At 41.8% G+C, this 14,895-nt stretch overlaps 2 protein-coding genes across 2 annotated transcripts; one reads left to right on the forward strand and one right to left on the reverse strand.

Annotated features, from left to right (window-relative positions):
* The first annotated feature begins 1,685 nt into the window (after window positions 1-1,685).
* LOC102710053 (RNA-binding KH domain-containing protein RCF3-like) lies at window positions 1,686-7,560 on the forward strand. The gene is made up of 8 exons (XM_006661839.3): window positions 1,686-1,995; window positions 3,569-4,220; window positions 4,611-5,033; window positions 5,123-5,368; window positions 5,474-6,193; window positions 6,624-6,679; window positions 6,762-6,855; window positions 6,961-7,560. Exons 2-8 carry the CDS (start codon window positions 3,591-3,593, stop codon window positions 7,138-7,140), a joined length of 2,349 nt encoding a protein of 782 aa, XP_006661902.2. The 5' UTR covers window positions 1,686-1,995; window positions 3,569-3,590; the 3' UTR covers window positions 7,141-7,560.
* Window positions 7,561-9,198: 1,638 nt separating this feature from the next.
* On the reverse strand, window positions 9,199-14,455 carry LOC102703622 (vacuolar-sorting protein BRO1). The gene is made up of 8 exons (XM_006662411.3): window positions 13,677-14,455; window positions 12,162-13,112; window positions 11,916-12,005; window positions 11,759-11,827; window positions 11,017-11,157; window positions 10,688-10,736; window positions 10,115-10,218; window positions 9,199-9,984 (listed from the first exon to the last, which is right to left on the reverse strand). Exons 1-8 carry the CDS (start codon window positions 14,355-14,357, stop codon window positions 9,433-9,435), a joined length of 2,637 nt encoding a protein of 878 aa, XP_006662474.3. The 5' UTR covers window positions 14,358-14,455; the 3' UTR covers window positions 9,199-9,432.
* Window positions 14,456-14,895: the final 440 nt, after the last annotated feature.

Raw genomic sequence — 14,895 nt, forward strand, 5'->3', positions numbered from 1 at the left:
CTTTGGTTGCAACTACTCCCTTGCCAGTTATACGACCCATGTACCGTTAAACCATATAACGCTTAATCAAAAAGTCAAAGGGTCACATGTATGGCAGTATGTTGATCAAACTCAGTCCTACATGGGTCAGATGATAGGTAGTATGCATTGCGATGTCCATCCTAATATATAACGTACTTTAGCAATTTATGAGTAATTAAGTAGAAAAACAAAAAATACATCATGCTTCTAGTTGAATAGACAGGAACTATCCTAATTGGTCTAATTAGTAATTACCAGCCATCTAATAGGCAATCCAAATGGAATGTTTTATATAGAAAAGTTCCTTTAAAAATTATGTTAACCCAATTTTTAGTAGTAACACTTAATTAGTTATGCACTAATGGCTCACCTTGTTTTCGTATTTCCCCTCCTCTCAAACTTAGTTAGCATTAGTTTATAACAAATGAAGGGAACTAACACAAAAAAATGGAATTGTCTCGAGCAACTATCCACGTGAAGATAGGGGTGGGTGTTAGGTATTTTGGTTTTTAAGAAAATTCGACAGGACTGAATTACATTGAAAAAACTCACGACCGAACGATTCGGTTTTGGTTCGTTCGGCTCAGTCTTCGGTCATAACCTAAATATGTGATAGTCTGAGGAGATAAAAAATATTCAAGCAAACTACAATAAAATCTTGGTGGTATTCCTCTCTTTTATGACTTGTTTTATAAATAATAATAAATAATAAAATGAAATTTGTGATAGTTCGGCGGGGATATGTGTGGCAGCCGGCCGTGAGGCGCGCGGCTTCTTCGCTTGAGGGGAAGAACCTAAGAGTGGTCGTAAGAAGAGGATGATGTATGGTTTGGTTTTTTCAGAGAGAGAGAGCAACTTAACAGAGGAGAAGAGAAATGGATCTAAATGGTACTTTTGTCCTAAAAAAACTAACAAGCTACCAAAACATTAACCAAAATCCAAAAACAAAGAAAATGGTATCCCAGCATATTAACATTAGTATTTTATTAAACCATATTCTAATATTCTAGTGAAACCACGAGTTGGTGGTGAAAATACCACTTTTTTTGACAAATTGACCCTTTTCGCAAACTTTTCTTAAAAAATAGGCCCTCACAGAAACTTTAACAAATCTAGGCCTTTAGATCAGCGCCAAGTTCATTGGCGCTGAGGCACTCCTAGCGCGGCGGCCAAGCCCTTCGCCCTGCGGACGTGGCGCATGCCTCAGCGCCAGCACAACGGCGCTAGAATGCGTCACTTCTCCAACTCGATCCCGACGATATCCCCTCTATTTGGAGCGGATTTGAGGAGGTTTAGAGAGGAGAAGAGAGAGATTTCTCATGCTGTGATGAACCCTAGCTGAGAGAAAGGATAAGGGAAGGAAGAAGAAAGGCTGGGGCAGGGCTCAGGCTGGCCAGTACATAACAGAGCTCAACACTAAATGCCCTGGCGATGAGTTTGCTTGGTCAGTGTCAAGCTACCTGGCGCTGAGTAGCCTGGCACGTCGGCGGAACATGCAGGATATCAGCGTCTGGCGCTGACCTAAAGGCCTAGTTTTGGTTTTGGTTAAAGTTTTTACGAGAGCCTATTTTTACGAAAAGTTTGCGAAAATGACCGATTTATAGAAAAAAAAAGCGGGTGAAAATATGTAATTTTCTCGTGGTCGCGTACCCCTCCCTCCCCTTCCCTTCCCAATTTCCCATCGATCCCCTGATTCTCGAACCCGCAACTCCCGTCGTCGTTGTCCTCTCCTCCCCTCCCTCCCGCCTCCGCTTTCCCATCCGCAGCGCGACCCGGAGCTCGGCGAGAGAGACCTCCCCTCCTCCATCCTCGCGCGCAAGCGGCGCGGCGCGGAGTCAGCCCGGAGAGAAGGCCTCTTCTCCTTCCCCGACCCGACCCTAGCTCCTTTCCTACCCCCCCCCCTCCCTGTGCGGCGCCCCTGGCCGGCGAGAAGGCTTCGTCGGTGCGACCGTCTTCGTTCGAATCGGACTGAAGGTATTATGATTCGTTCTTCTCTCTCTCTCTCTCGTATAGTCGTATCCCTCCCTTGGAGACGATGCCCGCCACTTCCTGAGGCATCCGGTGCGGATTAGGTCTGATTTCTTTGCCCCCAATTAACCCGTCTAGCAGCGTGTGTTTTCAAATTTTTTTTAAAAAAGTTCAGGGATTTTTTTGAATAGTAGCTCGCAAAGATCGAAAGAGCTGTGATTCAATAGAGGATTTTGTGACTGCACTTGTGGTGACAATTTGCCTGCTTTGGCATACTATTTGATGAATGCATGTGGAGCGCGAAGGATGTTGCTATATTAATCCGTGCGAGGTCAAACGGCCGCATTTATGTGTTAATGGCATGATCTGTGCGAAGGGGGAGTTGCTTCAAATCATTCTTTGTAATCTTACCGAAATTGGTTCTATATTGGCCCGGTATTGTAAAGCTGGAATGTTCGGTCGCTTCATTCGGTAACGGTTACATGTTAGTACAGTGACAACAAGGCGATGGCTTGATGCCTTAATTTATGAATTTTTTTCAGTAGCTTATCCAGAAGCTATCTATTGCCATGATTTCTTGCTTGATGCCATGATGAGGTGTAATCATCGCATCATTTATTCCCACATATGGAATTGCTGCAAGTCATGTACGTTTGGATGACTTTTGCTTCTAAAGCGATGCTCGGAATCGTAGCTTACTAAATACATGCGACTAATGACTTAAATTCTTATCATGTTACTATAAATTCGAGTCCTACCTGTCCAGTTGCTTAGCAGCCTATCTATCCTAGCAACTAGGATATTTTCACCTGTGGATCTCTATGATAGGATGATTGGTTCCATGATACTGAGTTATTTTATTCTCCTTTCTGTGAAAAGATTTAGCGGAACATTTCCATTAAATTCATTTAATTACAGAATGCCCTTTGTGTCTGTTGCTTGTCAATGTTTTAATCTGTTTGTTCCAATATGCATTACCCTTCTATGGTGTTCCTTTTTTGGACATGCTGGCCTGGTCAGCATTTAATCTTTAGAAACCTACTGTGAGTTTGCATGGTTCAAGTACGTTTTGATATATTGAACTAGGATCTTCAGCCTGCATTATAAAATCACTGTCCTTTTTTGGGTCAATTTAGATGAAGCTGCAATGGTGCTAAACCAAATAGAGGTAAATGTTTGTTTAAAAGAATACAGTATGTGGAACTGTGGAAACACCAGTTGGATACATCTTTAGAAAATATGGGTGAGGCTGTGAGGGTATATATTTAGTTAGTGTGACATGTGCTCAGTGAGATGACTTTATAGTTTAGACTACGGTCTTTACCTGTTATTGGCCTTTCAATCCATTCATACTACTATTCCATAGTCCCAAAGTTGATACATAAGCATGTAATGACATTTTTTGAGGTTGAGTTATGCAAAAATTACAAGGTTATGCATGGTGCCATTATGGAACATCTCCCAGATTTCTACTCTGTTCTATGTTTATTAATTTTGTGCTGCCTGCTTCCTATATTAATATTAGTACACATGTATTATTTTCATTTTGTTGATGGACTTTTTCCTTATGTATGAAAAGGTTTGTTATACTCTTGCTGCTGATGGATCATGATAGATCTAGAAGGCATAATTTGAGTACTTCCAGAAAAAGGCCACATTCCAATTCTGATGACAGAAAGAGGAAACGGCTGAACACAAAGCATGATGATGGATCCATGTCTTCTCAGCCAACAGAAACCATATACCGGATACTGTGTCCGGTTAAAAAGATTGGCAGTGTCCTCGGAAGAGGTGGTGACGTTGTGAAGGCACTTAGAGATGAAACTAAAGCAAAGATAAGGGTTGCTGATTCCATTCCTGGTGCAGATGAGAGAGTAATTATTATCTTTAATTACCCAAGTCAGAGTGAAGATGATGAAGCTGCTCAAAATATTTCTACTGATGGCTTTCAGAACATGAAGCCTCATTGTTTTGCCCAAGATGCACTCTTGAAGATACATGACAAAATTGCAGAAGATGAAGATCTCCATGGTGGAATTGACCATGAAAAGTCTGAAACCGTTGATGGTGTAACTGCTCGAATTTTGGTTCCAGGAAATCAGGTTGGCTGTCTGCTAGGAAAAGGTGGCTCCATTATACAACAGCTACGAAATGAAACTGGTGCAGGGATCCGTGTCTTACCATCTGAAAATCTTCCCCAGTGTGCACTTAAAAGTGATGAACTGGTGCAGGTAACTTCGAAACACTTATTTGTTATCTTTTGTTCCAACTTGTGAACGCCTTTTGATTCCATAGTTCCATTCTTGTCACTGGTCTTGGTAATGGTATCTGTTAACTTGGTTCGTGTTCATGCATTACTCATATGATGAAAAGCAAATCACTCGGTGTGGCACATATCAATCCTTGTGTACTACTAGGCGAGTTTCTTGTTGGTATGCCCTATTAAGCACTTGACTGAAGTAAATAATGGAGCTTTTGGATCTTGCATGGAGCTTTTACCTCTCTTAACAAATGTTTTTTTCTTAATGATATGTGATTTCATGTTAATTAAAGTATGATTGCTTTGTTAATTTATTATTGTTTTTGGAAAATCACTGGCTGTTGTGCTTATATTATTTCAGATATCTGGGGCACCTTCTCTTGTAAGAAAAGCTCTCTATGAAATATCTACTCGTCTGCATCAACATCCTCGTAAAGACAATCCACCTCTTGAAGAAATTATAGATGCGAGCACACAAAGGAAACATCAGTCTCCACCACAACTACCACATGCAAATCCAATGTTGCCACACCTACATGTGGATCACTCACCACAAATACCCTTGCTTGATCCATATAGAAACGGGCCCCTGCGGTATCATGCCGGTGAAGCTGAAGAGTTTTCTATTAAAATCCTGTGTGCTTCTGAACACATTGGTCAAGTTATTGGGAAAAGTGGTGGCAATGTTCGACAAGTTGAGCAGCAGACAGGTGCTCGCATTCAGGTTAAAGAAGTTGGCAAAAATGCTTCTGGAGAAAGGTTAATTGTTGTTTCATCTCAGGAGGTAACATACAGATGATTGTTCCAATTAACATCGCCTTGCCATTTTTATCATGGGTCCTTACAATTTTATATCCTCCTTTTTTTTTCCAGATTCCAGATGATCCAGTATCTCCAACAATTGAGGCACTTATTTTGCTCCATAGTAAAGTAAGTGCACCTGCTGAGAATCGACATTTGACAACAAGGCTTGTTGTACCATCAAACAAAGTTGGTTGTATTCTTGGGGAAGGTGGAAAGGTAATTACTGAAATGAGAAGGCGAACTGGGGCTGAGATCCGAGTTTACTCGAAAGCAGATAAACCTAAGTACTTGTCTTTTGATGAGGAGCTTGTTCAGGTAATATATTTGGCCATAACTACACCAGAGATGCCTATATTACTTTTGCACAGTTTTTACTTTGTTAACATTCATTGTGCCTTTACATTTGTTCCAAGCTTTCAGGTTGCTGGGCTTCCAGCTATTGCAAGAGGAGCCCTCACAGAGATTGCTTCGAGGCTTAGAACTAGGACACTCAGAGATGGAAGTTCTTCCAATAATCCTCCACCTTTTGCCCCTTTTGATGGTCCTCCTGTTGATGTCTTGCCTAGCAGGGAATTCATGCTATACAGACAATCTGCCAATAATCCCCCATATGGTGGACCTGCTAATGATCCACCATATGGAAGACCTGCTAATGATCCACCATATGGAAGACCTGCTAATGATCCACCATATGGAAGAACTGCCATTGATCCACCATATGGAAGACCAGCCATTGATCCACCATATGGAAGACGTGCCAATGATCCACCATATAGAAGACCTGCCAATGATACACCATATGGAGGGTTGAACAATGATGCACCTCATGATCATTACACCACGTATCCTGTAGAGTACTTCTCTAAAAGAGAGTACCCTAGTGGAAGTAGCAAAGTTACACCATCCGCCTCATATGACAGATATGCAGCACCTTCTCGCTTGCCTAATAGAGAACTGCCCTCATCTGGTAGTCCCGGTGCCAATTATATGTCCCACCGTTCTTATTTTGACCATGTACCTATTGATAGGTACTCTAGTAGGGGTACACTACAATTAAACCCCTTGAGAGCTGAGAATAGTAATTTGCAACAATTAGGAATCACCAGAGCTGGCAATTCCAATGCTTATGACTATACCGAGGTACATTTCCAATGTGTTAGCTTGCCTCTTCTTTGCAAATGGCCCTCACTATATGACTGTTGATTTATGTCTATTTTCTTCCATAATGGTTCAGACTTCTGAAACAAGGACAAACGTTTTAGAATGTCATGGTGATCCAAATTTGTCCTTTTGGCCTTCACTCCTGCGGCATTTGTGCCACTTTAATCTCTATAATGTGGACAAGATTGTGCGACACTATTCAATTGTTACCATTTTCTTGCAAACCTTAGATTTGGTTATGCAATTGTTCCCTGCTGCTGTTGCTCACCAGTTATCTTAATTGGGTGTTGATCTTTCTCATATTTATATTTCCATTGTTGCCTGGTTCACCTAAGGCCTCTCTGATGCATCTGAATGTCTAATTTGGTTCTCTTAAGTGCTTAATAGATTTGAATTTCATTCTCTTCAGGCTGCTGAGCAGATACATGGGCGTGAGGATTACCGAAGACTGACAGGTTTCACTGGGTATGACTTTTGCCGACTGTATTTTTTCCAGGATAAAAATGATTTTGCCTCCACGGTCACTGAATGATGATCCTGTTTGCAGGTACCCAGGTGGCTCTGTCGAATTGAGGATTCCAAATAGTTATCTGGAGACTGTTATTGGAGTTGGTGGTGCCAATCTAGCTGAGATCCGTCAGGTATAGCATCTGTGAGACTGACCCATCATCCATTTGGTCCAGTCTTAACCATATTAATGTGGCCGTCCAATAGTTCTCCTCATGAAAACCTCCCCTCCATCCCAGATCTCAGGCGCAAGAGTGAAGTTACTCGAAACTCATCCTGCTTCTTCTGAGTCCATTGTGGAGATCCAGGGTGTGCCGGATCAAGTGAAAGCTGCACAGAGCCTTCTGCAAGGTTTCATTGGCGCCAGCGGCAACAGCAGGCAGGCGCCCCAGTCTTCTCGCATGGGCCATTATTTTTAAGCTGGATCTAGGCTTCTACTGTGGGTTTTCAGAGAAGAAAAAAAGGCCCTCTCTTGTGGCAGAGGGCATCGCAATGGGGGTCACTGCATGTCCGGTCTTCTCCTTCAACACAACTGCAGATTGATCGATGCCGTAGTTGCCAGAAGGGTACATAGTTGCCACATAACTGTAGTGATCAACATAACCTTAGATTGTGTTTATCGCCTATTTGTACTGCCAATGTTTTCTACTCTTCTTTTTTTTCATCCTTATGATCGCTGGATGGGCGTTATGATTGCGATTTGATTACTTGTAGTGCTTCATGAATTCAGGCTGGAGTAGAAAACGAAATTGTGTGATACAGTAAGCTCAAAATTGTCACTGTATTACAAAAAATGATATTTCCAACGATGCATTGGACACTGCAGATTTAGGCCATCACATTTAGCATTATCAGTGACTATTTTTTCCATCAATTGATTCTTTGACTATATGAGTGCTACCTGAGGCAAATGGGCAGAAGAATTCTACTTGAGGCAGTTGTTCAGAGGACGCGTACACTAGCAGGATTGTTTCGGCTGGTTCAGTACTGAAAATGACATGCCCATTCATACTGAATATTTACAGTAGCTAAATGAATATATACATAATATTAGTGGTTCAGTAAGCAGTACATCATCAGGGAGTACAAGTTAAATGATGACAACAATCGCCACAAATAAGATAAAAGACAAGAAAAAAAGGTCAAATGCCATGTATAGATTCCCAGCGTTTCCAGGGAAATCATTATTCAGCTCTTCACACTTGATGCTGGAGTACCCACATGGATTCCCTGAACTACTGCTAAATGCACTTAGATTGTCCTCACAGTTTGCTTACTTTAGGATGTCAAGTGTGTTGTCTACTGGAGTTACGAGCAATATTAATCAGCTCTATCATTCTGCTTATGCTTATACCCTTATATTTGGACTTTGGAGTAGATATTAAGGTTTTTTATCGTGATTTATTTTCAATTTTGATTTTTAAATTGCTTTTGATCTTTAAATCGCTAAGAGCACATATATAAAAGTTTTATATACACATTATTTTTTTATTTACAAACATCTTGTTTAACTTTTTTCCTAAATAAGCCAAACAATCACCTACGTTCTCTGGTGTTCCCCTGCTGCATGGATGTTAAGATTGCGACTTGATTATCTGTTGTCCTTCATGGATTCAGACTGGAGTAAACAAAAGAAATTATAAATCGTTGGCAAGCCTCGGCGGCGTCGGACAGCCGGAAGCAGGGAGCGATCAGACAACGAGCATCGAGCTGCCGCGCGACATCAGGTTAGACTGTTAGAGGTAGGATGGACGTGTGTCGCCACATGGCTCAAAATCTCGTTGAGATGAAGACGATTGGATCATGACTATCGAACTAGACCAAACCCACCAAAGTCTATTTAGCGGGCGTTCGTTTTTTTTCTTTTCTTTTTTAAAAAAAGGTTTATATATAAAAACTTCATACCATCAATGCTTTATATTCAATGCTTATACATATAAAGTTTACATATTTGACTCCAATTCAAACTAGAAATTAAGTTTTCAATTTTAAATCTATATGTTTATATAACTGTGTGTGTATATGTGCAAAGTTATATAAAAAAGTTCATACATATAAAATTTTATATGCTTAAATTTTATACGTGTAAAGTTTATATGTCTAAACTTATTAAATAAAGTGTTTTCTAGAAAGACTTAACCGTTTTCCACCTTCCAACCAAATCTCTCCCGTCCAACCAATGTCAGTTCAAACATTAAACCAATCCTAAATACTCACATACACAAACCTGAAATTTTAGCATGATGAGTTCTCGAGTACATTAGCCTACTTTGCAGTGGCATACATTACAATATCACATGTTTTCTGCATCATTCTCTAGTATTTTTGTCAACTGTTCGCCTATGTATCTTCTTTTTATGGTGCAGTCTGTACATTCAATATGAGCCCTTTGACATATAATTCGCACAAACGAAAAACGTACATGGAAGTACAAGAGGTAGAATTCAATCACTGACAAGCACAAGAGGTGGCAAGAGAGATACAGAAGCTCAGCAATGGCAAATATAATGGAGATATGGTATGGCCTGTATTATCATATTCAACATTATTAGTACGCACAAATGATACAGGCTATTGTCTAACCAACCTGACCACAGTTGATATCACACCACCTGAACCTGTAGGAAGAACGCCATATAACGTAATTCACATATGCACGGTCCGAGGAAAATGAAGCCAACAAATAGTTTCTGCAATCTCAAAACCATCTCTCATTGAGGCCTGTAGTAGTTGCTCTGGTGAGGAGGGTAAGGCCCCTGGGCATTGTACGGTGGCTGAGGATATGGGGGCTGAGGCTGCGGCGGCTGGTGTGGATTGTAGTACTGTCCTCGCCATCCTCCAGGATATGCTTGTTGACCAGGGTGCTGATGCGGTGGCTGCTGGTAGTGACCAGGGTGTTGCGCACCGTAGGGAGGCTGTTGCGGTGGCGCGCCATAGGGAGGCTGCTGCGGTGGCGCGCCATAGGGTGGGTACGGCTGTGAGTAGGCAGGTCTTGCCTCGGGCTGAGAGTACCCAGGTCTTGAATCACCCCCAGGTGGAACACCATAGGGGCCCTGAGCATGGGGAGCATGCGGTGGTGGTTGTGGTGATGGACTGTTATGATCTGATGGAGCAGAAGTGTTCCTCTGCATGCCTGCTTGGCTGGAAGATGAGAAGCTGAAACCCGCTAACTTTTTCTGCACATCTTCAATCATTTCACGGCATTGAATGTTTCGGGTCATTATAAAGTCACTGCACTGCTGCTTTATTTTGCCAATTGCTTCCTGCACAAAAGGGCCATTTCAGGATATATATACACAATAATCCTCCATTCCTACTACCAATAGTAACTGTCATCATATATATGTATTCTAACTACAGTCAAAACAAAATGCAATAGCAACCCATAATTACCTGTAACGTCACATAAAAGTTTAGGCCCTCATTAATGTTCTTCTTGATATCCCGATATTTAGCAACAGCCACAGCAATTTGCTTGTAACATCTCTCACGAGAAACTGAAAACATGTTTCACAAATCAGGTCTGCACAGTTCATTGCTTACAAATCAATTGGCATATAGTTAAACACTGACTGTCGTATCATTTATATGGAGTGATGATTATAAGTTAGATACTAGAGAACCTAAGTTCCAGCATAATGGTTCTTCATATCTGAAAACGAACTTGAAATAGGAGAAAAAAATACATTCAACAAAGAAACATAATTGAAAATGGTGAACAGATAAAAACACATGCATACAAACAACAAACTCTGTTGTTTTAGCCAACAGACAAATTGATGACTAGGTACAGATATGTATGTATATATAAGTTCCCAACCTTATTGCTAAGTGTAACAGAAGTAATCATATACATAACATCCAAATCATTTTTTGCTACCTAAGAATGGGAAAAAAAATCAAGCTATCAAGCCACCAAGTGCATGATATACTCGGTCCATTTGATGAGCAGATCAGAAGGGATACCTTTGTAATCCTCTAGATTGAACACAGCAGCAAACTGTTCATTTTGTGCCTGTGCAAGAATCCAAAATATAATTAGTATTAGAAATAAGGAAGAAAGAACATGAAATATACAGTATTTAACTCTTCAAAAATAATTTTCAATCACTCTTTCTTTTCTAATATCAACAAATGTTAAACCATCGATGCTATCAAAGGTTTATTTTCAATATACATACATTTTTATGGGATATCTGCCTAAATTTTGGCAGAAAGGTGTTTACATTGAACTTCTAGAATAGGGGAATTGCAAAGGTGGACTACCTCAACCTTTACCAGGAATTATAGCTTACCTGTATTTGTAGCAGCAGTTGTTCCTGTGTCACAATGTTATCAGCTATCTCAGCACAGATAGGATCATATTTTGAAATCTCCTTCTTAAAAAGATCATCATGTGAACCAACACCAGCCATCAACTTAGGGAGTATGTCATCCTGATAGTAATGAATGCACAAAATCAGTGAACATGGTGGAATCACAGGTTATATGTAGAAGTCATGAATACATATATTCAATTCACCCATTACAAGGAACCAAGGACAAACGAAATTGAAAAGAAATTGCAAGACCTCCCTGAAAACTTGTCAGGTGGAAGTAAGAGAGCACATGTAGCAGAAATTGGCTCCTAGCAGCTTATCACATATCAGGCATTAACATGATCCATCATCCATCAAATGCAAATATAAATGGGCAAATGGTTGCAAACTAATTTTATTGCCAGTAAAATGCAGTGAAAATAATTAGTTACACTTCAGAAGATAGATCCATCCAAAATGAGGAAATGAAGCAATTGCAAGAAGACTAGGTCCAAATGTAAAAAACATGATATTTCCCCAGTATGCAGTTTGCACATATGACCATATGTAGAAGAACCAGAATTAAAAGCATGAGTTTTTTAAACTTAAAAGAAAAGTCAATTACATAATTATCAACAAGCTAATACTGTACAAAAAATATTCCTAACCTATTATAACACATGCCTGAGATTTATAGTAGTTTATCTACATAATATCAAAATAAGCAATAAAACAGTACCTTTCTCTTCATTTCTTTAAGCATGTCTTCAAGACCTGCCCTCTGTGCTCCTAGAGATTCTAGTTGCCTCTGTAAGAGCACATCAAATTGCTTTATAAGTTTAAAACAAGTGAAGCCTACTCAAAACTTGCCAGCTAAGAAAAACAATGTACATTACCAAGCTTTGTTTAAGGGCTCCAACAATAGCATCCTCATTCCCATCCAAGGACATAATAGGCCTGGAAATGCTCGGTAGTGCAGACTCTATCTGCAACATATAACAGCAATATGTAACTGGACAAATATGAAAAAAAAAAGGTGTAGGATTGAATAACAGAATTAAATTCATTATGAATCATATCAAGAAAGACAAGTTAAAGAAAAAAATGAGAACACTATTTACTATAATGAATTTACCCCTCACCGGTCTTTTGTCAAGAATAGACATCAATGGATAGCTCTCCTTCAAACTTCTCTCAATCTGAGAATCACTATCACCAGCTGTCTTAAGATTTGAAGCAAACAGATTCAATCGGTCTTGAATGTTTTTTGTTAGGGTGCTAGATTGAGGTCTAGTCCAACGACTCCCAAATTGTGTCCGGAATTGAGCATCTTCATTCGCCTCCTTCTGCAGCATCTCTTCAGTCTGAACAAGTAATTCCTGATTGACTCTACTCAAATCCCTAAGCTGCTGCAACTCCGCTTCCAATCCAGCAGGGCCTCCACTTATCTGAACAGCCTCAACGTCTTCCTTCAGATCTAAAGGTAAGGTGATATTACCTTCCAATGAAAGAATGGAATCAGGCAAGTCCATTTCCTTCAATCTAACTCTAGTGATCTCACTGGCTTGCTGCAATTTCTCAGCTTGGGTCCGGATAATGTTATCTACCATCTCGGTGTACTTGGAAAGTGCTTTCATGCTGCCATCAGGCACAAGTGATGAAAAAAGCCTCTCTTTGCTAGCATCTAGAACATCAGCCAAAGATGTAGGCTTTACAAGAGATGCTGCAGGGAGTGCACCCAAAGAACTAGCGTCCGGAACCCTCATCAGATAAACACGATCATTCTCTTTCATAGCCCTCTCCAAGTTAGTCTTCATATTACTTTCCAGCTTATTAACAGAATCAAGAAGTGGAGCAGCGACTCCCCTGGCCGCCTTCTTGGCATCTGCCAAGGCACTAATTCCAATCTTTAGACGTGCAATTTCCTGGGCAATTTCTTCTTTCTCGTGAAGATCCAAAGAACACCTATAGCAAGCATCAGCATAGAACTGAGCTGCCTTCAGCTGGACATGTGAAACCCATGTCTTATCAAAGTGCTGACTAAGAGGAGCCGCACTAAGAGCTGCATATGCCTCTTCATAGAATACGCCCACCTGAAAAAAGGAGATCCATAAATCAAACCAATGGAACATCTGGAACCAATTTTACAAAAGGTGAAGAAACATGGTATCTTGAGTTTAACACAAACACGCACTAAAAGCAGTAAACCATCAACCATGCAAATTGTACATTATTTAATCAAATAATCTGCAAGAACTAATCTAGCTTCTATTTACAACCAAGGCACACATGAATGCTACCAATCAATCACATTGAAACCTATCGCTTCAAATATTAGTTTAAAATATGATCACCCCCATGGGATGATGCCAGAATATACATTTATCATGATCAAGATAAACATACTCCACTCCCGATATTTCACCTTTGCAAGATTAATTACTATCAACACCAAAGATAGCATCTAGTCATCTAGAGGAACGCTTCTCTAGGAAAATTCCCAAAACTACAAGTTGCTATGTTAAGTCACTAATGGATGGCAAGTAATTACAGTATTCCCATCAAAGGACTCCAAAAAATAAGCTCCCTCACTACATTACCATCGTCATTAGCTCACATCAACAAAAGAAACCGAAGAGGCAAAGCAAGAAACCCACCTGGCGGGCCACCTTGGAGCACAACGCGGGAGGCTTCCCACCGGCTATGACCTTCTCGAAGAAGCACTCCTGCGCCTGCGCGAGCATGAGCTTCTCCAGCATCGCGGCGCACTCGGGGGTGACGTCGACGGTGGTGGCCCCCGCCGCGACGGCCTTGGCGGCGGCGCCGCTCTCCCTCATCCAGGCGAACGCGCCGGCGGCGCTCTGGAACGAGCCGCACGCGGTCCTGATCCCGACGTCGGTGGCGCGGTCCGCGGCGAGCGCGATCTGGGAGTAGACCGCCCCGAGGTTGAAGAGCACGGCAGCCTTCTCGAGGTGCACGGACGGCAGGGCCGCCTTCTTGCTGGTCTTGAAGGCGTCGTGCCAGGTGAAGGTGAGGGAGTGGACGTGGCCCCGGTCGGGGGAGATGGGGAACCGCGGCTCGACGAGCGCGAGCGCGCGGGCGTAGGCGAGGAGCGCGTCGCGGCGCTGCTCGAGGGAGGAGGCGTCGGGGAGGGACGGCTGCTCGACGGCCGCGCGCAGGTCGCGCACCGCCGCGAGGTCGTCGTCGGCCGCGGCCGCCTCCCGCTCCGAGTAGGCCGAGGAGATGTAGAGGCGGAGCGGGCGGTAGAGGTCGGTGGGCGTCGTCTTCTTCTCGTGGATGGCCAGCATCACGTTCGCCGCCGCCGCCGCCGACGCCATGGCGAGCGCGCGCGGTGGCCGGAGATCGAGACTTCGAGGCGAAGGAAAAAAGGGAAAAATGAAGAGGAGAGAAAAAATTGGGGGAAGTTGGAAGCCGTCGCTGGCGGTGGGGGTGGAGTAGGATCAGTAGTCGCGTGCGTGAGACATGCTTCGCCGCGTCGGGGACGTCGCGTTGCGATTCGTGCTCGACTTTTGGGTGGTTTGGTTTCTCAAATGACTTTACCACTCTTAAGAGTTTGACACATCTTTAAATACTCCTTTTAAATTATAATTGAGAAAATTATAATTTTGATAACCTTAAAACAACGTATTTCGTAATTATAGGACACGAAACGTTATCTTAGTAAAAATAACTCTCAAAATATTGGACACTTGATTCTTATATCATTAAGGGTAATCTAATCTAAATACATATATTTGCTTAGAAAAGTAATATTCTCCCGTATAATACACTGTTTTATCGGTTCTCTCTTCATCTCCCCAAGATCGCTGATCGCATATGCTGAGAACGCTATCGGTTTATGGCGCCACAGCCGGT

The sequence above is a fragment of the Oryza brachyantha genome, chromosome 10 (genome assembly GCF_000231095.2).
Source record: "Oryza brachyantha chromosome 10, ObraRS2, whole genome shotgun sequence".
Lineage (NCBI taxonomy): Eukaryota > Viridiplantae > Streptophyta > Magnoliopsida > Poales > Poaceae > Oryza > Oryza brachyantha.